At 61.0% G+C, this 20,439-nt stretch overlaps 1 protein-coding gene across 1 annotated transcript in view; it reads right to left on the bottom strand.

Annotated features, from left to right (window-relative positions):
• LOC117647300 (lachesin-like) overlaps positions 1 to 20,439 on the bottom strand; it is an 88,827-nt gene that overhangs the window by 17,782 nt on the left and 50,606 nt on the right. Inside the window, exon 2 of the mRNA XM_034389007.1 lies at positions 9,050 to 9,159. Coding sequence (XP_034244898.1) covers positions 9,050 to 9,159 — 110 coding nt within the window. The remainder of the gene's footprint in view (positions 1 to 9,049; positions 9,160 to 20,439) is intronic.

The raw sequence follows: 20,439 nt of genomic DNA, 5'->3' as shown, positions 1-20,439 counted from the left end.
CTTTGGACCTTCCTTTAGCATGCCTCTGTTACGGAATGCGATTATCAGTCTTAGTTGGGAGCAGTATTGTCTCAAAGTTGACCAAAACAGGCACAACGTTTTTTCAAAGACATTTCTGAGCGTTTCGGCCAACTTTGAGACAATACTGCTCCCAAACTAAGACTGATAATCACACTCCGTAACAAAGGCATGCTAAAAGAAGGTCCAAAGACCAATTGCCCGTTGAAGGAGGACGAAATACCGCCTCGGGTCAGACGCAGTGGCTGCTTAAAATAGGCCCAAAACACGATTTTTCAAAGACATTTCTGACCGTTTTGGTAAACTTTGAGACAATACTTCTCCCAAACTAAGACTGATAATCACACTCCGTAACAAAGGCATGCTAAAGGAAGGTTCAAAGACCAATTGCCGGTTGAGGGAGCAAAATGCCCGCCTCGGATCAGACGCAGTTGCTGCTTAAAATCGGCCCAAAACACGACCCCAGGTACCTCGCCGCGACCCCTTAAAATTTTTTCGCGACCCCACTTGGGGTCGCGACCCTAAGGTTGAGAACCACTGCCGTAGTGCCTGCCTATGTGAGTGCCATGGGGCATTTCTTCTCTAAGCTCGACTTGAAGCGTCAAGCGTCTTGAAGCTTGAGTTGTGCGCTGGAATGAAGCGTGCCACTGCGCTTCGGTTTTACCAGTGTATCTTCCCCCTCCCCCTCCTCCTTGGACTATGTGTCTTTCGCAGGCGCCATCCGTAGCCATGCCGCGGTGGAGAGACTCTCCAGCAAGAGTTATACGCTCCCACCACCTCACTCCACCGCCCCACTTTTTCTTTGTTTTATTTCATCTGCTGCTTCGGAAGCCCCCTGGAGGGTTACCAACAGCAGGGCCCTCCGGTGGGGCCCGGCCCGGCCCGCCCACGGAGACGAACCTGTATCTTTCAAAAATTCAAATAAAGATGTGCCTCTGCGCGCGAGGAAGTTAAAAGAACGAGAGTTAAAGGCGACAAAGAAATTTAAAAAAAAAAAATGGCACACTGGATCTGGGTTTGTCTTGCCGACGAGCCCTGAACCACGAATTGCGCGGCCGAGGACGGTTTCCGATCATAATTAATGCCGACGAAGCGTGGAAATATGGAGAGAGACAGAGACAGAGAGATATAGAGGAGGCACATGCCGATGTCACAGCGCGGCAGCGGAGCGACAGACGTCACCATGACAACAACCTCGTGTGCAACCAATTACGAATCGCGCTCGATAAGCCTTTACACACACACGCGCAAATCTCGCTCACTCACACACACACACACTCAAACAGACGTGCAGAACAGCCATATTTGGCATGGGGAATAATTCACTTGGTGCGAGTACAGCCACTGTTGTTGTCGCACTTATAGAAGGCGCAAGGAATGCCCAGGTAAGGTCTCTCTGTCTCTCTCTCTGTCTCTCTCTCTGTCTCTCTCTCTGTCTCTCTCTCTCTGTCTCTCTCTCTCTCTCTGTCTCTCTCTCCCTCCCTTCCTCCCCCTCCGCCCCTGTCGAGACCGCACCGGACAACAAACATTCCTCGGCGGCGCTGTGGTTTCGCCTCAGTGCTTCCAGGAGTCTGATTCCGAGACTCGTTTCCGTCGCTCTGTCTCCCTCGCGCTCGTGGGGCGCCCCGTGTGGGTGCGAGAGAGACAGGGCGGCGAAAACGACTCTCGGAATCAGTCTGCAGGGCGGCCTTCCCCCGCGCGGGCCCGGCCCAGCCCGGCCTGCAGTCTGGTAGACACGGTGCACCGCAGCGGCATGGCAGCGGCGCGCGCGCCTTCGCAGTGTAGCGTAAATTAATTGCTCCATTTTATGGATTAAACAGTTTCGCAACTAAACTGAAAGCGCGGCGAACGCGTCTCGCGGCGCCGCGCTGCACCACTGCAAGCGCTCGACAACTTATTCCATCCGCGCGCGCGGCAGTGCACTATGCATCATGCTAAATTAAAAAAAAAAAAAATGTTTTTAAAACGCGTAGAATTCTGCATTTTTGTTTCGGTTTCTCCCGCGGCGGCTGGGCAATCAAACACGCGCAGTTCGACGGGGAGCCGCTGAGGAGGCCTTGATGACTGCAAACGAATTTCACTTCCCCCCCCCTCCCCTAGATAGTGGCCGGCATAAGCCGACAGGTCGGTGAAGGAATCGCTATGCATATTCATGGGCTGTTAGGGAGCCGGGCAGGCGGGGCTGGCAGGCCAGGGCGCAGGCCGGTCCAGACTGATTCGTGGCTCCGTCTCTCTCGCACCCGCACGGGGCGCCGCGCGAGTGCGAGAGAGACAGAGCGACGAAAAGGACTCTCTGGCAGACAGGCGGTCCTTGACGAGGCCTGTCCCTCCTGTCGCACTCATCAAGGACCCCGCCGAGTCACCGGGCGACCGCACCCCGCACACCCCGCCAAGGACAAGGACCAAGGACACTCTCTGCGTGTGCAAATGCGCAAACGAATAGCCGAACGGCGTTACGCCGGCCGGTCCGCCTCGAGGTTCTGTCCTTACAGTGCGGTGACCGCGTGGCGGAGGCGCTTCGGAGGCTGCAGTCACGCCTTGTCAATCATTTTCCACGAAACACAAACACCGGAGGCATGAAGTGAATGCAACCAACTTTCCCGCGCGCAAAAACAAAAACAAACAACAACATAGAAAACTTTCTAAAGAAAAAAAATAAACAAAAAAACATAGGTTTTGAACCATGACATTAGAGCATACGGGCCGGCGACTCTACCCATTCGGCCACGGTCAGGTACATAAAAAGATGATAAGCGCGTGGCGAAGTGTTTTTTTCTCCTCTTCCCCTCATCCCATCAAGGCGCCCCGCCCGCCCCGCCCGCTCGCCGTACGCAGGTGTGGCACTAGCGCGGTACTAGCACGGCCGCCCTTTCTGATATGCAAATATGACTTTTCTATGGTCGGAATAGGACGGGCCACGCCGCCATGGCCACGCGTGCGCGCTGGGCGAGGCCGGGCCGGGCGGGGCGAGGCCAGGCCGGCAGAGGTGGCAGAGGCCCTCCAGACCACGTCGAGAGCCCTCGAGCCCCACGGGCATTACTGCATTACCCGCCACAGCCCGCAGCGCGTCTCGGCGCGTCGCAGCGCGGCGCCTGGCGACCACCGCGCAAACCACCACGAACCAATCTCGGCAACTCTATGGCAAAATAAATAAATGAATCAAAATTCGCGACTGTTTTTTTCAATGGAGGCCAGAAAAAAAAGGTATTAATCATTTCTTTTTTTGCCTCCACACGAGTCGCGGGTTCGATTCCCGGAAGAGGAAGGAGGCTTTTCTGGTTAACACGCTCAGCATAAATAAATTAAATTTTCCACTCTGCCTCTATTTCTCCCTCTTTTTTCCCCCCGCTGTCTGGCGTGTTGTTCTTTCTGCCAGTGGGGTCGCCCGGATGCGCCACTACCCGCTCGCTAAGTCGCTTCAGGCCAAACACCTAAATTAAGAATACATGGCGGCGTAAATGGCGGCCCAGAAGGCCGCGGAGGGAGCGCGGACGCGGGGGGGGGGCAGTCTCTCCAAGATGATTTGTGGAGATGCGTCTGCAGCAAGGCCTCCAGAGGGGCTGAGAGAGAGAGAGAGAGCGGGCGGGCGCGCGCCTCCACGGCCAAGGATCAACGCTTTGAACAGACCTCTGCGACCGTCGCCGCGTCGCCGCGTCGCCCCCGGCGCCATAGCTCTTCCCGGCTGTCCGGCGTGGATGCAGTGCGTGGCCCGGCCCTGCGCTACAACACGCCGCCCCGCCCCGCCCCGCCCCGCGTCGGCCAGCCAGGCTACTTGGCAGCATTGCGGGAACAAGCACCCCAAGGATGAGGGGAGGGGGAAGGGGGTAGGTAGCAAGCACTTCGCTAGACACATCCGCACCGCGGCGCTGCCGGCCATCCCCCCCCCCCCTCCCCTCCCCCTTCCCCTCCCCCTCCCCTCCCCTCCCCTCCCCTCCCCCCCCGACGGGCTTCCTGCTTCCCGCCTCGCCCCTCGGCTCACTATACTGCGTGGAAACCACACACTTCTCCCAACCGAAACTCAATTTTGTGAAAGTAGCCCATTGCTGGTGCGCGAAGCGCGCGCGGGAGCTGCCTGGACTGCCGTATAGCGGCCGGGGCCTGCCGGGGCTGCAGCGGAGGAGGAGGAGGAGGAGGAGGAGGAGGAGGAGGAGGAGGAGGAGGAGGGGAGGAGAGGAGGAGGAGGAGGAGGAGGAGGAGGAGGAGGAGGAGGAGGAGGAGGAGGAGGAGAGGAGGAGGAGAGGAGGAGGAGGAGGAGGAGGAGGAGGAGGAGGAGAAAGAAGGAGACGAGGAAGGGGATGAGTTGAAGAAGGAGAAGAAGGACGAAAGAGAGGAATTGAAGGTGAAAAAGAAGAAAGAAGAAGAGAAATAGAAGATGAAAAGAAGACAGAAGGTAGCGGAGTAGAAGGACACATGGTGGGGACGAAGGAGGAATCGCGGAGGAGGAATGCAAGGATAGAATTAAGGAAGGGAGAGGCGGCGCACTGGCGGTACTGGCGTGGCGGGACGCGAAAGAAGACCCAGCTGCTAGGTATGCTCCTCTGCAGATTGGCCGGCGATGAATATGCACATGGTGTGTTGGGAGCAGAAGGCCCTGGGCCCTCTGGAGCCGCAGCGAGGAGGAGGGGGGGGGGGGAGGGGGGGGAGGTGGAAAGGGTGTCTGGACGAGAATGGGCTAAGTAATCCAGAGGGCCTTCCTATTACGGCGCAAACAACGCCATTGCTTGTGAAACTCATTCAAGGAGCCAGCAAGCCGGCGGCGGGCCAGCAAGGCGGGCCGGCAAGCCAGCAAGGCGGGCCAGCATGCCAGCAAGGCAACGCGGAGAGGTGTTCCGGCTTCGCCGCGCCCCCTTCTCGCCGCGAGCCGAAATGCAATTTTTTTCTCTCTCCTCACGTTTTTATGTTTTACTTTTCACCGGCCCGAGAGGCCGGCTCGCGTGGGGGGCGTAGGCCAGGCCGGGCGGCGTGGGTTGTCCGGGGAGTCGCTTGATAGTCCAATCGGCGGGGGCGGCCCAGGCCCAGGGCGGACCGAAGGCCGAAGGCTGCATCAACATGCCATCAACATGCCGGCCGGCCGAGCGACGCCGAGCGACGCTTCCGGACGTCGCGCTGTCTCTCTCGCACCCCCAGTGCCCCACAGGGGACGCCCCGCGAGTGCGAGAGAGAGCGCACGATCTGCCTGCCGGGCCGCGCGGCAAAGGCCCGTCCGCGATCAACCCAACCCGCTCGCCGTCGCCATCCATCAGGGAGCGTTTTGCGAGAAGACGCTGCAAACTGTGAAAAATTACGGGCGTGTCAGAGGACGTCCGGGCCGGGCCGTCCGGGCTGGCGGGCCATTCTCTGGACACGGGGCGGGGAAAGCGAGCGACCGGCTGTATGGTACATTGTTCTCGTCTATAATAGAGCGCCCCGCGGGCTGACTCCGAGCGTCGCTCTGCCCTGTCCCGTGGAGACGGGAACGGTCCAGCAGTCGGATCCGCTGTTGCGTTATCATTGTCTCGGCCCGCGATCGAACAAGGGGGAAGCATGCACGGGACGAGTGCTGCAGGCCACAGTGTGGCGGTTGCCGTGTCGCCGTGCAGCACTTCTTGGAGGTGGCCAAGTCCACCCGACTTGCGCGCCAAAGCCGGACAACTCTGTAATCCCGGGCCAGGCGGGGCGCAGGGCGGGGCGCTGGGCGCCACGCGCTCCCTAGGCCCGGCTATGGCTAATGGCCGCGCGTTCCAACAGCTTGCCAAGAAGTGCCCCAACAACGACCATGTGCGGTGCCGTGCCCCAGTGGCGCGAGCGCTGCGCGGTATGCGAAATTCAATACTCTGGCTCGAGGCGGGGGCCGCGGGGGCGGTCGGTCGGTGCGAAGAAATCTTGGCGGGACAATGCCACGCTGCTGCCGCGCTGCTGCACTGTTTCGCGTTGCTCGGCGTGGCTCGGCGACGACGGCCTCTGCCCGCCCCGCCCTGCCCTCTGTCGGGTCGGACGGACGCCGAGTACTGCATTGTGGCCGCGCAGTCAAGTGTGCAGCCTGCACACCGAGAGTCGTCGTCGTCGCTCTGTCTCTCTCGCACCCATGGGGCGCCCCGTATCGCTGCGAGAGAGACAGAGCGACGAGAACGACGCTCGGAATCAGTCCGCTGTGACGGCGCCACGGCAGAGCGGCAGCCCGCGGGGCCACGGAGCCCCGGAAGGCCAAAGAAACGGGTCGACGACGGAGACGGTTTGAGGGTTCCAGGGAATACGGCTCTGAGGGGCGCGTGCAGTAAGCCCCGGACGTGCAGAGGCGGCCCCGCGTCCTGTCTCTCTCGCACTCACGGGTCGTCCCCCGACCCGCAGTGGGGTGCGAGAGAGACAGCGCTGCCCCTCGACATGAATCGTCACTCATTACCAATCGTTTGCACCCCAGCGAGCCCTCAGTCCTCCCGCGTCTCGCAGATCAATGCCGCGCTTCACCCTTCTGCCAGTGTATCCATCCGGCTATCCGGACAGACCGTCTGCCCGTCTGTTCATCTCAAAGTGGGCCAGAAGACCGGCGGAGGCGGTCAAAATCCCGGACGCGTTTTGAGCTCCAGAGTCGCTAAATGGGACTATGGCTCCACCATGGATTGCTCTCCGAACAAGGAATCCATTGGTGGGGTCACACGCTCAGTTCGAGTCCTGTTTAGCGAATCTGGAGCTCAAAACGCGTTTTGAGTTTCGGCCGCCTCCGCTGGTCTTCTGGCCCACTGTGTGTCCGTTCTGCAGCCTTCCAGGCCTGCCAGGGCGCTTTCGCAGTGCAGGGACTCCCCCACCCCCGCACGCCCCGCCAGCCATTGATGAATAGTGTTGACGCCTTCGTTAGACACACCTGTTGCCTGTTAGCCTTCAGACCACTCCATCTGCCGGGCCCCAGGCCGGCCGGCCCCGCTGCCCCACCTCGGCGCTGTGAGCAAGCAGACCCTTCTCAGCGGCGGTTACAGTTCGGTGCCCGCGGCGGCGGGGAAGCGGCACCCCTAGCGGGGCCGCAACTGTCATCGCCAGTCCGGGATAACTGGGCATGTTTACAGTGTACCACGCACGGCGCAGCAAGCGGCGCACGGCGAGAGTAAATGGAAGCGAATGGAACCGGGTCAAGGCTTGCAGGTTTGGCACACTGCAGCACACAGTGTGTGCGCAGCGTGCAGCGTTTACCAACGCGGGCTGCCATTTGCGCGTGATGTACTGCCCCGGTCTGCCTGCCTGCCTGCCTGCCTGGCTGGCTCGCGTCAATGGTTCGCGAGCGGAAACGCGGTGGCCAGCAACAGGGCAGGCTCGGCCGCTGCGGGGTGCGCGGCGCGCCACCCGGCCGCCCCGCCCGCCCCGCTGTTGCTCGCAAGTGAGTAACCAACCGTAAAATTTGCTCTCATGGGCACGGCGCGGCGAGAGGGTTCCGGCCGCCGCCTTTCGCCGCCACGCCGTTTGACGGGCGCCCCCGCCCCCCCCCCCGCCCCCCCCGCCCGCCCCGCCCCCCCCCGCCCCGCCCCCCCCCGCCCCCCCCCCCGCCCCGCCCCCCCGCCACGCCGCACCGTACCGGCTGCCCGGGGAGTCGGCCCGCGCCCGCAAACTCGAGGGTCGGCCAGCCCGCCACGCACCGCAGCGGCCGGGAAGCCTACCTCGCAGCCGGCCGCCGGCGCCGGCAGCCAAAACCACTCTCGACGCGTTTTGAGCTCCATAGTCGTTGGTCAAAAACAGGCCCAAGATTCTACAGGAATGCCGATATGTGAACTCTGTTAATTCCAGCACCAAAAGCATGTGAGAAACTTCTCGTCTTTCGCGCCTGCCAGCTCTCTCTCCCTCTCCAGCAGAGCCCCCCCCCCCCCCCCCCCCACCCCACAGGAACGCAAAGCTCCTGGACGGGAAAGGTCCGAGCCAAAGTGGCAAGTTTCACATGGAGGTTGCGAGGAGTGAAAGAAAAGAGAGACGGCGCCAGCGCGTGCGCGTGAAAGAGAGAGAGAGAGAGAGAGAGAGGGGAGAGAGGGGGAAGAAAAGAAAGAGAGAGAGAGAGAAGAAAAGGAAGAGAGAGAAGAAAACGATAAAGAGGAAAAAAGGACGTGGCGCGCAGGCAGACACGATCGGCGCGAAAGAGAAAGAAGTGGAACTGGCGAAAACTTGACCATTCGGTTAGGAGTCGCGGTCCAATCAAACAGTGCAGCGCCGCGTCGGCCGCGTCGTGCGGCATGTGGAATGAGGCTCGAGGCACGAGAGGCACACACGAGTCCCGGAATAGATGCGACACCGGTAGCCACTCCGAGCGTCCGTCCGTCAGGCAAGCCGTCCGCTTCGAAGGCACCTCAAACATTCAGCGGGAGCGACGGCAAGGAAAGCCGGCGGCCCCGTTTAGAACCGCGAGCTGTGTCCCTGTCACACTCCAGGGGTAATTCCGCAGCGGATTGTGAGAGACGGAGCAGTCATTTTGATCGATGCTGCTCTGTTATCATGTTCTCTCCCTTCCGATCCTGCCTTGATCCTTGATTTTTGGTCCTTGATCCTTAACCCTGCCGCCCCATCCTCTCTGATCCTCTCCCTTCCGATCCTGCCTTGATCCTGCACCGCGGTCGCGGGGCCTCCTAACGCCACGCGGTGCGCACACCACCGTATGAAGATGTATGGGCGAGACAAGGGCCGGTGGTGCAGGTGCACGCCGGGGGAGGGGAGGGGAGGTGAAGAGGGAGGGAGGGGAGGGGAGGAAGAGAGGGAGGGGAGGGGAGGCGGAAAGCTCCCCCGGGGCGTGTATGGAGCGCCGTAGTGACACGCGCGATCAAAGCGCTCTGCATTGTAAAACACCGCGGCTCCAGTCCGCCTCGGTCCGCCTGCTGCCTGCACGTTCACATGCCGCAGCGCGCAGCAACCGCGGCGGAGGGAGAGAGAGAGAGAGAGAGGGGTCGTCGCCGACCAAACCACACATGCGTATTTATGAATGCGACCTCAAATGCGACAATTTTTTCAAAAAAAAAAAAAAAAAAAAACGGGGGAAAGGAATGCGAGGAAAACGTGTGGACGTATTTCATGTTTAATGACTCACTTTGTAGGTTCCTAGGTTGTTGACGACGCAGGGCAGCGAGGCGTCCCTGCCCAGGGCCACCGTCACGTTGGGGATGGGCTCGGCGAAGTTGGTCTTCTGGTCATTCGTGGCTGCGAACACACCAACAAGGACATGTCAACAAACAACAGCAGAAGCATAGGGGGTCCCGGCCAGACCCGGCCACCCCCAGGCCCAGGCCTGGGGACGAGGATAAAGTGCCCCCGCGAGGGCACTCCTGCTCCCCCCCCCCCCCCCCTCCACACACGACCCAGGGCCGCGCGGGGACGCCCCGAATATGTGTGTATGCGTGTGGCGATGCGCCAGCCGGAGATTTTAATCGCACTTGTCACCACACTGCAGACTGATTCCGAGAGTCGTCGCTCCGTCTCTCTCGCACCTGCCCGGCACGATCCATGAGTGCGAGAGAGACGGAGCGACGGAAACGGAATCAAAATCCGAGCGGCACTCGGTCCTTTGCGGTCCTTGCAGTCCTCGCGCGAGGGAGACGAGGCAAGACTGGGAATAAGTAATGAGGAATAAGTGGATGCCGGCAAGTGTTCTCGCTGTCTCTCTCGCACCCCTCGGCGACGCCGCGACGCCCCGCGGGTGCGAGAGAGACAGCGCGAGATTGAATGCGAGATGCGTCGCTGGTTCGTTTGTGGGCGAGCGAGGCGGATGAGGAACTAACTCTCGCAGTGGAGTAACAGTCCACACACGGAAATCAGGAGTCCGTCGCAGCGGTCGGAGTGGATCGGGTAGGTGGTGGTGATTGTTTTTCTGATTGTGGCGACAACACCGTGACCGCGCCTCGGCGAGGGTTGGTCGCGGCAACCAAAGGTCTCGTCTCAGGGTGAGCAACCGAACAGAGCGGAGGGGTATTTTTCGGTGAAATCATTTTTCGGCGCGTCGGTTCCAGGCAGGGGGCAGGCAGACGACACACGGTGTGGAAAGCAGAGAGCTCATCACCTGGTGTTCCAATCGCTGGCGCTACAAACAATTATACGCGCGGCACTGGAACTGCCGAGCCGAGCCGAGCCGAGCCGAGCCGAGCCGAGCCGAGCCGAGCCGAGCCGGAGGACAGGGAGGGGCCTGCGGGTGTCTCCCGCCACCCATTTGTTTGTCGACGAGCGGCCCATGTTTTATATTGGGTCATCACGCCGGGCGATATATGCGGCCCGCACGGCCCACACCCCAGGCCGTGTGTGTATGTATGTGTGTGTGAGCGACAGTGTGTGTGACTGTGCAGGCCCGGAGTGGGGGCACGAACATCTGTAGGTCCCCACAGCGTGCTCTCTTCCTCGCTCCTCGCGCCCACGCACGCACGCACGCCGGCGCCGCCGTGACGCGCACGCTCGCACGTAATTCCATTTTTCAGTGTGCGTCACGCCCGCTCCGTGACCGCGGGCTGACAGCCAGGCGGCGGCGCGGCAGCGCGTCGCACAGCGGATCCAACTTGTCGCTGTGATCGTCCAGCCCTGTAAGCCGCCGCCGCCGCCGCCGCCCCCCGCGTCTCGACCGCACTCAAAACTCTGGGCGGCGGGGGCGGCGGCGGCGTGAGCGGCGTGAGGCGGCGCTAACCACAAAAGCACTACTCCCACCGCATCGGCCTAACTCGCATCACAGCGGCCCGGGCCCGCGCCGTGCCCATCCCGTCGGCACAGCCACGGCCCGGCCAGGCCCGAGCCAGGCCCAGCAGCACCGCCAGAGTCAATGGTTATACTTTCGGCACTGTTAATGGCGCTTCGTTCCCGGGCGGTTCCAGCCCGCGGCTGGGCTGCCGAATTCCACAGCGCGTCCGAAGGGGCTCGTCCGAAAGGTGACCCCGAAAACTTGCACGAGAAGGCGGCGACTTGCGAATGAGGACGTAAGCCGCGCCGTGAAAACGAAAGGCGCTCCTCGCAAGGCGGTGCCGCTACACTGTGCACCGCCGAGGCGCGAAGCAACTTGAACCGTGACGATCATGATGTAGACAGCGGCCTGAGGCAAGGCCTGAGGCGCCATTTTCCCTACACTTTTTTCCTAGTTTCGCCGCTACCTGGCTGCGCCGCAAAAACTCTCGCCGTAACCGCCAGGCGGCCCCCGCGGAGCCCGGCAGCTCGGTCAGACCCGCCTGCCGCCAGCCCCGCCGGCACGGCCCTGACGCTCCCCGTACGCCGATGCGTCATGTCGGCTTTCTGAATATTAATAGTGAATTATAACTTGAGCTGAAAGTGTTTCGCTACCCTGGCCGCCCCGCCCCGCCCCGCCAGGCCGCTCCCGTGTGCAGCATGGCTGATCGTCGGCTCGGCTCCCCGCTCCCAAACTGGCTCCTAACTGACTCGAGAGTGAAAATGCGCTGCTCGGCTGTTGAGGCGGTCGAGTCCAGCCGGAAGCGGCTGAAACCATTTCCGGTCCCTATCCGCCCCGCCCCGCCCCGCCCCGCCCCACCCCGCCCCGCCGCGGGGGTCCACGAGCGTCTTGCTGATTTATAGAGCTTGGAATTGCAACCCGTCCCCCCCCCCCCCACTCCCCGCTCGACGCACTACTATATACCCCTTCTTTCCCCGATCTCCACGACCTTTGCTCTCTCTCGCCGCCTTCTCTCTTCTCTCTCTCTCTCTCTCTCTCTCTCTCTCTCTCTCTCTCTCTCTCCTCTCTCTCTCTTCGTCCTTCATCGCCGCCTTCCTCACCACGCGGCTCCACATTCCACATATTCACCGGGGCCATCGAAGCGGGCCTCTTCGTGTGGTGCACTCCGTGTTTGCCCACCTGCAGCATGATTTCGGACCTCTCTCTCTCGCACTCAACGGTGCGTGCCGCAGGTGCGAGTGAGACAGAGCGAGACAGAGCCCGCCCGCCAATGGCGGCGGCCAGAGCCAGGATAAAGTGGAGCTCTGGCTCGGGCAAAACACACTTTCCTTTTTTTTCTTGTTTCATTCTTTGGCGGCGGCCCGGCGGCCTGTCTTCGCGGCAAACAGTTTTTAAAAGGTGTGTTGTTGAAACAAGACGTAACGGAGAGGCGGAAGTTGGTCGGAGTGGCGGGGGGGGGGGGGGGGAGTTCCAGATGGCAACAGTTTAAAAGTTCCTTCGTTTCCAATAAATCACAGACCTGCCATTTGTCGAGGACGTGGGGTTTTGGCTGGTCCCCGGAGAGCGGGGCGAGCCCACCCCCATCCCCACCCTGCCCCTCGACGGGGGCGTGGAGGACGCGAAGAAGGGGCAGGAAGAGGAGGACGCGTGTGAAGATGATGAAGAGGAAGGAGAGAGAGAGAGAGAGAGAGAGAGAGAGAAAGAGAGAGGGGGGAGAGGTTCCCGTCGACTCCCTCGGGGATATTGCCTGTAATCGCCGGTGAGACCCCCAAACCCCAGACCCCAAACCACCCTTTTTCTGCCCCCTCTCTTTTGCGCACCCTTTGCCGCTCTAATCCACCGCGTCCCCCCTCCCCTGCATCTCTCTCTGTCTCTCTAACGCCGTAAAGCACAAAAGTCCCACACACACAATGCCGGACCGGCCGGAGGGGGCTCTCAGGCTGCGCTCATTCAAATGGCGACCCTATATGCAGTTCCCTCCGAAAAACAACAACAACAAAAAGGGGCAGGGAACGCGCGCGCGCCGCCGCGTCGGTTCGAGCGGAGACCGAATCCGCTCGGGTTTTGTTTTTGTTTACCGCGTTTTTCGTCGTTTGTCCCCGCAGACTGACGACTGGCGTGGCGTAGTGCGGCCGGTGGGACGGGCACAAAAGGCACAAAAGGCGGCACTGCAGCCTAAGGCGAAGGGCCCAAAGCAGTCGAAAGGCGGCACACCTGTTGGTTTCAATACCGTCCGGGGAGGGGGGGAGGGGGGGGGGCACAGGAAAGGGAAAGGGGGGAAGTTCCGGCCCGACTATTTGCCCTGGCTGTTGTTTAGCACTGGCCGATATTGGAGTCTGTTCTGTTAGATTTTAACAAACACTGCCGCTCTTATTGCGCGGCCTTGGCGGTCATTTTCTGAAGCCCCCCCCCCCCTGCACCGCACCGCGCTTCCCCTGCGCCGCCCCTGCGCTCCTCAAAGCCAAAGTGGATTCTGATGGCCGCCGGGGAGGACTGGTGCGGTCGCTGGCTGGCTGGCTGGCTGGCTGGCTGGCTAGCCCCGATCGGCGTGGTGGTGGGGGAAGGGGGCCTTAAAGCCCAGCAAGGGGTTCGGTAGCCAATTAGGCTGGGCACCGAGATTTATAGCCCGATTTTTCCACGCTTAGTGCGTGCGTGCGGCGCCCCGCCCCGCCCCGCCCCACCACACATGTCATCACCCCCGCAGCGCCGCCACCACCGCCGCCGCCACCGCCCCCGCGGCCGTATCGTGTTAACCACACTTTTCAATCCCGTCCGCGTAGAAAGCCCCGCGAGCTCGGCACCACGACGTCGGCACGCGTCTCGACCGCGTCGGCACGTCGTCGTCACGCAGAGAAGAGATAAAAATGAAAACCGTCGCACACCATAACGACACACATAATAAAAATAAATATTTTTTAAAAAAGAGAAAACGCTTTCGCTTTCGCGCCCCCACTCACCCCCACTCCACTTGCATTTGCTATACCCGCCGCCGCTGCTGTGCCGAAACCGTATCCGGATCGAACGGAAGCCAGATTTGGCCATTCCGCCGCGCGCCGCCGCCGCCGGGGCGAGGCGTCAGATGAGATGGAAGGGGGTGGGGGGTCGAAGGGGACAGAATATACAGACACACTCACACACACACGCCGCGCCGCCGGGGGCCTGAACACACACAGCGACGCCACACAAGCTGCGCTAATTCCGCCATTTAATCCGGCCCACAAACGGAGACCCGCGGCAACGCCCCGCCCCGCCCCGCCCCGCCCCGCCCCGCCCGTCACCGGCCACAAGTGACGGATTAAGTACACGGCGGCGGCGATGTGAGGGGGGAGGGAAGGGGGAGGGGGAGAGAGAGGAAGGCGGCGCGGAGCAGCCAAGTGGCCGAGTTGGAGCGCGCTTTTAATCGCATGGAAAGCGCCGTACGTACGGTACACCGTACGCGCTTGCAGCTTGCGACGGTCTGTCTGCCTGTCTGTCTGCCTGTCTGTCTGTCTGTCTGCCTGTCTGTCCGTCTGTTCGCCGGCCCGTCTGCGACGCGGGGGCAGGCAGGCTCAGCAGCAGCCGGCCCGAGCCCCGAACAGGGCCCCAAGTTGGATTGAGGCATTTGGCCACGCGGCTGCAGCGGCTGTTCGGCTTACGCGTCTCCCGAATAAACCAATCTGCGTTCGGGGTCCTCATTACCCCCAACGAGCAGACCCCTCCGCTCCGGCCGGTTCACATGGCCGAGTCGGCAGAGGCACCGACTCGCAAGCCGGGGGCTCCGGGTTCAACACCCAGTCAGTCCATGGATTTTTAGTGTTAAATGTTTTGTTTACAAAAATACGGAGGCTTGAGCCCTTGCAGCGTCATGAAAAATTACCTGCTTGTTCGGTTTCGGCCGGTCCCTTCCTTATGTCCATGTACTGTGGGTCTGTTCCGGATTCCGATTTTTTTCCCCTCTCAAATTGGACCGACCCCTTCCTGTTTGCAGTGGCGTGCGTAGGCCACGGCCTCTCCCTCCCCCCAATTTGCGACGGCATCATATCGGAACACATCCTCCTGCCTGCTACTTTACCATGGCATCGCTGCGCTATATTATTATTTCCTCCCAAAAAAAAAAAAAAAAAACTGAGGCAAAAAAAAAAAAAACGCTCTTGACCTTGAAACCTTACAAAATTTTGCCCTTCAAACGACCTTGGTGCATGTTGTGCTACAGACACCCGCAGAGAGCGAAAAGGCGTGCGAGTGAGGTACACTGCAACTGGCTAAGTCGAGCTTGTTACTTTCGCCTTGTTTAGTGCGGGGGGAGGGGGGCAGCGCCCTTAAAAGAAATGGTGTGGGAGAAAACCGCGCGAGAAAAAAGGAGGGGAAACAGTGAAAGGAGATTCGCCGGAAACACTTTCTCCTGCTTCGGGCCGACCGGCCGCCAACGGTCGCCGTGCCGCCCGAACAAAATGGCGACAGCGGTTTCATTTTAAAACCGCGCGCGCCCAAGGAGGGGGGGACAATAATGGTGCGTGTGTGTGCGCGCTAGTGTGTTAGCTAGTGCGCGTGTGGTGGTGGTGGTGGTGAGTGTGGGGGGCCGTTGCTCGTACGTTTGGCCTGGGAGTTTGAGTGTGTGTGTGTGTGTGTGTGTGTGTGTGTGTGTGTGTGTGTGTGTGTGTGTGTGTGTGTGAACGCGCTTGAATGTGCTCGGGTCGGGGGGTTTTAGACTGGTGGAACCGGCAGTCAATGTGTAATCCTTGAATAAGCAGAGAAGTCGCTCCCCCTTCGCCGCTCCGCCGCTACACTGCTGGGTTTGGGCTGGGCTTGTTTAAGGGCGTCGCGCACTGCGCGGTCAGTGGATTCCGCACCAGCTGACTGACTCCACGCCGGAAAAAAAAAACTGGAGAAAAATACACTGGAAGAAAAAAAAGTAAGAAAGTAAAAGTGAGCTGTGGGAGCAAGGGCAGGGGATCGAGCGGCCGAACGAACGCGCTCACACCGCGTGGCTCGGCTCGCGGCTCGGCCCGGGCCGGCCAAAAAAATGTCACGCCGGGCCTCCTTGAGATACCACCATCTTGCGCACCGAGATAGCCGGCCGGCCCCGCTATCCGACGAGTGACAAATGGGACTTGCCAAGTTCCCTCCCCGGGACGAGGCGTGGCGGGGCGTGGCGGGGCGGGGCGCGGCGGGGCGCGGCGAGACATGCAGCAGCCGCAGCGAGTCAAAAAATATGAGGGGCGGGGGGAAATTCGCGCGGTACATTGTTTCCGAGAGATCATATCCAACCGCCTACAACTCTGCAGAGCGCCAGGCGCGCCCCTCTGGCCGCCGCGCCCCCGGCCCGGTGGGGCCGGTGGGGCCTCACCGCCGCTTTCATGCCCCCCGCGGCCCCACGGTGTGGCCCAGAGAGCCTCCTGGCTTTGACCCTGCAGCGAGGAGCATCACGACTTCGGCACCCACAGGCATCCAGCGGCTGCATGCCAGGCTAGCGACTCTGGAGCTCAAAACGCGTCCAGGGCTTCAACCGCGGCCCACTGTGGCTCGGCGTGCACCAACCCTCGCCCTCGTCCGTCTGTCCAGCCAGCAACGGAACAGCGCTTGTCCGTCCGACTGGCTGGACTGACTGCCCAGACGCACGCCCCTGCACTGGCAGCGATAAAAATGACGCGCTGATAATGTGCCCTTGTTCTTCGCCCATGTCGGGAAGCTCTCCTTGATGGAGCGGGCGGAACGCGCCGACGGGAAACTGCTGCCGACCTGGGGGGAGGAGGGGGGGGATTCCGGGAAGGGTAGACCAGGCAGCACAGGCAGCACAGGCTCCCGGCGCACGTGCCTTTTTCCCACAGGACCACTCCACCAATCCTCCTGGAGGTTCCACTGTTTCACGCGCCCAACCCCTTCCCTTCCCTTCCCCGCCCTCCGCGCACCCTTCATCCACGATCCAGACAGCCTGCTCCCTAATTTCGCGAATCCCCGAATCCTGGCCGCCCCGCCCCGCCCGGCCACCCCTCGTCGCGGCACTGCACTGCAAGGCACGCCACTGCAAGGCCTCCCGCCGCGGCCCACCCCGAACGTGTGCTTAGCCAGCCAGGCACTGAATTATAGACGGCCTGCAAGTGCACCGCCCGCGAGAAGAAGTGCATGGCGGCCTGCAGCAGCAGCGCCGCGGGCCCGCCAAAGAAGAAGAAGAAGAAGAAGAAGAAGAAGAAGAAGAAGAAGAAGAAGAAGAAGAAGAAGAAGAAGAAGAAGAAGAAGAAGAAGGAGCGGAAACGTCGCCCCGCCTGCTCCAAGATCTCTCCCCCCTCTCTCTCTCTTCCAGCAGTGCCATATTCCGCAGCGGTGCATTCTCTATGCATGAGATGTTGTCATTCCCTACCCCTTGCTCTCCCCCCCCCCCCCCCCCCACTTCCTGGACCCGGTGTGCGACGACGCTGCCGGACAACAAGCAAGCCGGGCCGCGGAGCGAGCTTTTCTCCAGCCTAGACGCACGCGGCGCACGTTATGCACGCACACGCGCACACACACACACACACACACACACACACACACACACACACACACGCAGACAGTAGTACTGTTACAAATGCATGACTGTCTCGCCTTCGGGCCTTCGGGCGTTCGGGCATAGGCAGTCGTCTCGCAGTGCACTTCTGGAATTGGAAGGCGCAGGTTGTGACTTTCGAAGGCCCTGCTTCGGCTTCGAACGATGAAGGTTGCCCCCCGACGGGGAGGTCGTCACGGTGTGAAGGTCCCGCCCCATCTAACTTCACCGCCCGCCCCGTTAACACTGGATCGCCTCTCAAGAAAACTGCCGCGCCATCCACTTAACTCTTTACCCCCACCTCACTGTATACAACAACCCGTTGTTTCCACCCCCCACCACCACACCCCGGCCCCGCTCAGCTTAATGACCAGCGACTTTTCATCCCACCTAAGTGGCATCAATTATGGGCAGGGGAGCAGTAAAGTGTCCCGCCAAGCCAAGGCGAGCCGAGGCGAGCCGAGCCAAGGGGTTGGGACTAGACGCGCGCGGGAGGTTGTTATTGTTTTCAAGCTCCTTCTTCCCTTCTTCTCTTTATTTTCTGTCGCACTTTTCCTATCTTCCCCTGTGAGTCTCGCGGCCACCTTGTCCACCACTACTAGTAAACAAAAAAAAACAACAAGAGTAAACAAAGCGCGCGCGAAGGGGCGAGAAAACAATAGGCCGGTCAGATTAAATATTCGTTTAAAAAAGGGAAAGTAATGAAATAATGGGTGTTTGATCCCCCCACGTCCTCGCCGGCCTCGTCGGGGCGTGCCACGGCATGCGAATGAGACCCGCTGCACCCGCTGCACCACTGCAAGGGCGGCGAGGGGGGCTCTTCGGCCGGGCACTACGTAAATTATGAAATGTTTTAAAGTCAAGGTATCATCTGCTGAAAAAAAAATCGACGAAAAAATCATAGTTTCAATTCCCTTGGGACTTGAAACGTGTCCAGGAGGACGCTGACTCGCTGTGCGGCTGAGCGGCCTTGCCCGCTTGCGTGGGGTTGGCCAGCTTCTCTGCGACAATCGCATTTATTTTCCCCGCGTTCCTCGCGAGAGAGGGGAGGGGGGGGGGGCAGTTAGTGTGACAGGCCGAGGGGGGTGCTTCGGCCTCGCGATGCTCGCCATCCCCCCCGGGCCAGGGCGCCAGGGCCATACATTTCGACACCTGGGCATTGATTACTCACCCCGGGTTGAGACTGTCCTCCTCCCCCAAGCTCGGCGTGTCCTCCGCCACTCCACTGTTAGGGTGTTTGACATGCAGCATCGAGAGTTGGCGGCGTTGTCAAAACAGTCGTCACTCCGCCGCGCCGAGCGCGCGGACGGGATCGCTCCCCCTCCCCCAACAGATCGCAAAGTCGACTTGCCACGGTCCAGCGCGCCCACGTCGCGCGGAGCCAAAAAAAAAAAAAAACAATTTTTGTGGCTGTGCAGCTCCGTCGGGTCACAAGACAAATGGAACGCTACCTGGTTCTTCGTACAACACGACGACGACGACGTCCGAGGGGGACACGCATTTTTTCTCTACCTTTTGCCCAGCTCTTTTATACATCATTTTTATTCTGTCTTGCGGCAGTTTGCCTAGTTTTTGCCTCGCTATTTATCATGCCCGCGGCCGGCCGCTGATGTCCCGTCCCGTCCCGAGCCTCCCGGACAGGCGCGCCCGGGCGGGCCAAAAAAGCGGTCCGGCCGCCAAGTACCGGTGCACAGTGGGCCAGAAGGAGGCGGCCAGTTCTCGAACGCGTTTTGAGCTCCAGAGTCGCTAAACAGGACTCGAACCGGACGTGTGACCCCACCAATGGACTCCTCGTTCGGAGAGCAATCCATTGGTGGGGTCACACGCTCGGTTCGAGTCCTGTTGGTGACCTCTAGACCCCAAAACGCGTCCGGGATTTCGACCGCCTCCACTGGTCTTCTGGCACACTGCGCGGACTGCGGACGCTGGCCGGCAGGCTTATGGTCCGAGCCGACGTCAAAGGCGATGTCTTTACATCCATTAAACGGACGGCGGGAATAAAAGAAAACCCTTGAACACGCGGCCATTGTTTTTGACACACGGCGCTGCATTATTCTTAGTCAGCATTTACTTTATACCGAAAAAAAGGGGGGGCAGTAAAATGAAAAAGGCGTGGCCCGCGTCGGTATTTGAACCCGCGGCACGGTGAGCGCACCCCGTAACGAGCGCAGACAAACGCCGCTTGGCCTGCCTGCAGTCGAGTCCCCCCCCCCCCCCCGCCGCCCCCGCGACCGTGCGTCACAACTAAGCCTGACGTTTATCTGCTGAAAATGAGAAATGATGTTTTCAGAATCCCTCTCACCGTACGGAGGCGCACACGGAGCCAACGGCGGAGCAGTCCTGGCCAGCCTCGACCGCCACACCGGCCGCACCGCTCGGCCTCCGCCAAACGGCCGCACCTAAGACCGGCGCCCCGCCCCGCCCCGCCCCGCCCCCCGCCCCGCCACGATGGCCTCATATCGCTTTAGGGAGCAGGTGGTGGAGAAGGCGGATGATACCCGGGTGCGCTGCCCCTGCCGGGGCCTGCACTGTAAACCAGTCCCGCGCCGACCTCGGCCGAACCCGCACTGCCAGAAGGCTGAGGGAGCTCGGGTGGCTCGGACGCACTGCTTAAGAACGTCCCTTGAAGCGGAGTGTTTTACTCGGCCTACTCGCCGCACTCAGCGCGCTCTGATGTCATTCTCGGGGAAAGTTTTGATTAACACGTCCAAGCGCCCGGCCGCGCATCAGGAGGTCTGAAGGTCACGCCGAGGGCACGGCACCGCCCGACCCGTCGCCCCAAGTAGCCCGGTGGATTACGCGGCTGCTCGCGAATCCGAAGGTCGCGGGTTCGATCGGCCGCGCCCTCTTATTTCGGAGGCTAATATCCTCCAATCGGATTACCTTGAATGGTCCACGAGGCCGCGGGCTGCGCGGCGCCGCGGCGCTGCGGCGGACGCGGGAAGAGTGTCGAGCACTTGTGTATTAAGAGGATTACCAGGCGAGCCGCCGACGAGTCGACGCGCAGTGGGCCAGAAGACCGGCGGAGGCGGTCAAAACTCTAGACGCGTTTTTATCGCCAGAGACACTAAACAGGACTCGCACCGAACGTGTGAGCCGACCACTGGATTGCTCTTCGAACGAGGAATCCATTGGTTCGGTTCGAGTTCCCTTTAGCGACTCTGGAGCTCAAAAGGCGTCTCGAGTTGGGACCGCCGGCGTCGGTCTCCTGGCCCACTGTGCTACGTTAGCAAGCAGTCCGTCTGCCCTGGGGCAATCAGCAAACCACGTGCTGGCCAGCCAGCCAGCCAGCGGCCCCTCGGTCCTTGGCCGCACCTCT

This window comes from Thrips palmi, unplaced genomic scaffold (genome assembly GCF_012932325.1).
Source record: "Thrips palmi isolate BJ-2018 unplaced genomic scaffold, TpBJ-2018v1 HiC_scaffold_2, whole genome shotgun sequence".
Taxonomy (NCBI): domain Eukaryota; kingdom Metazoa; phylum Arthropoda; class Insecta; order Thysanoptera; family Thripidae; genus Thrips; species Thrips palmi.
This window is presented reverse-complemented; position numbering and strand designations above follow the sequence as displayed.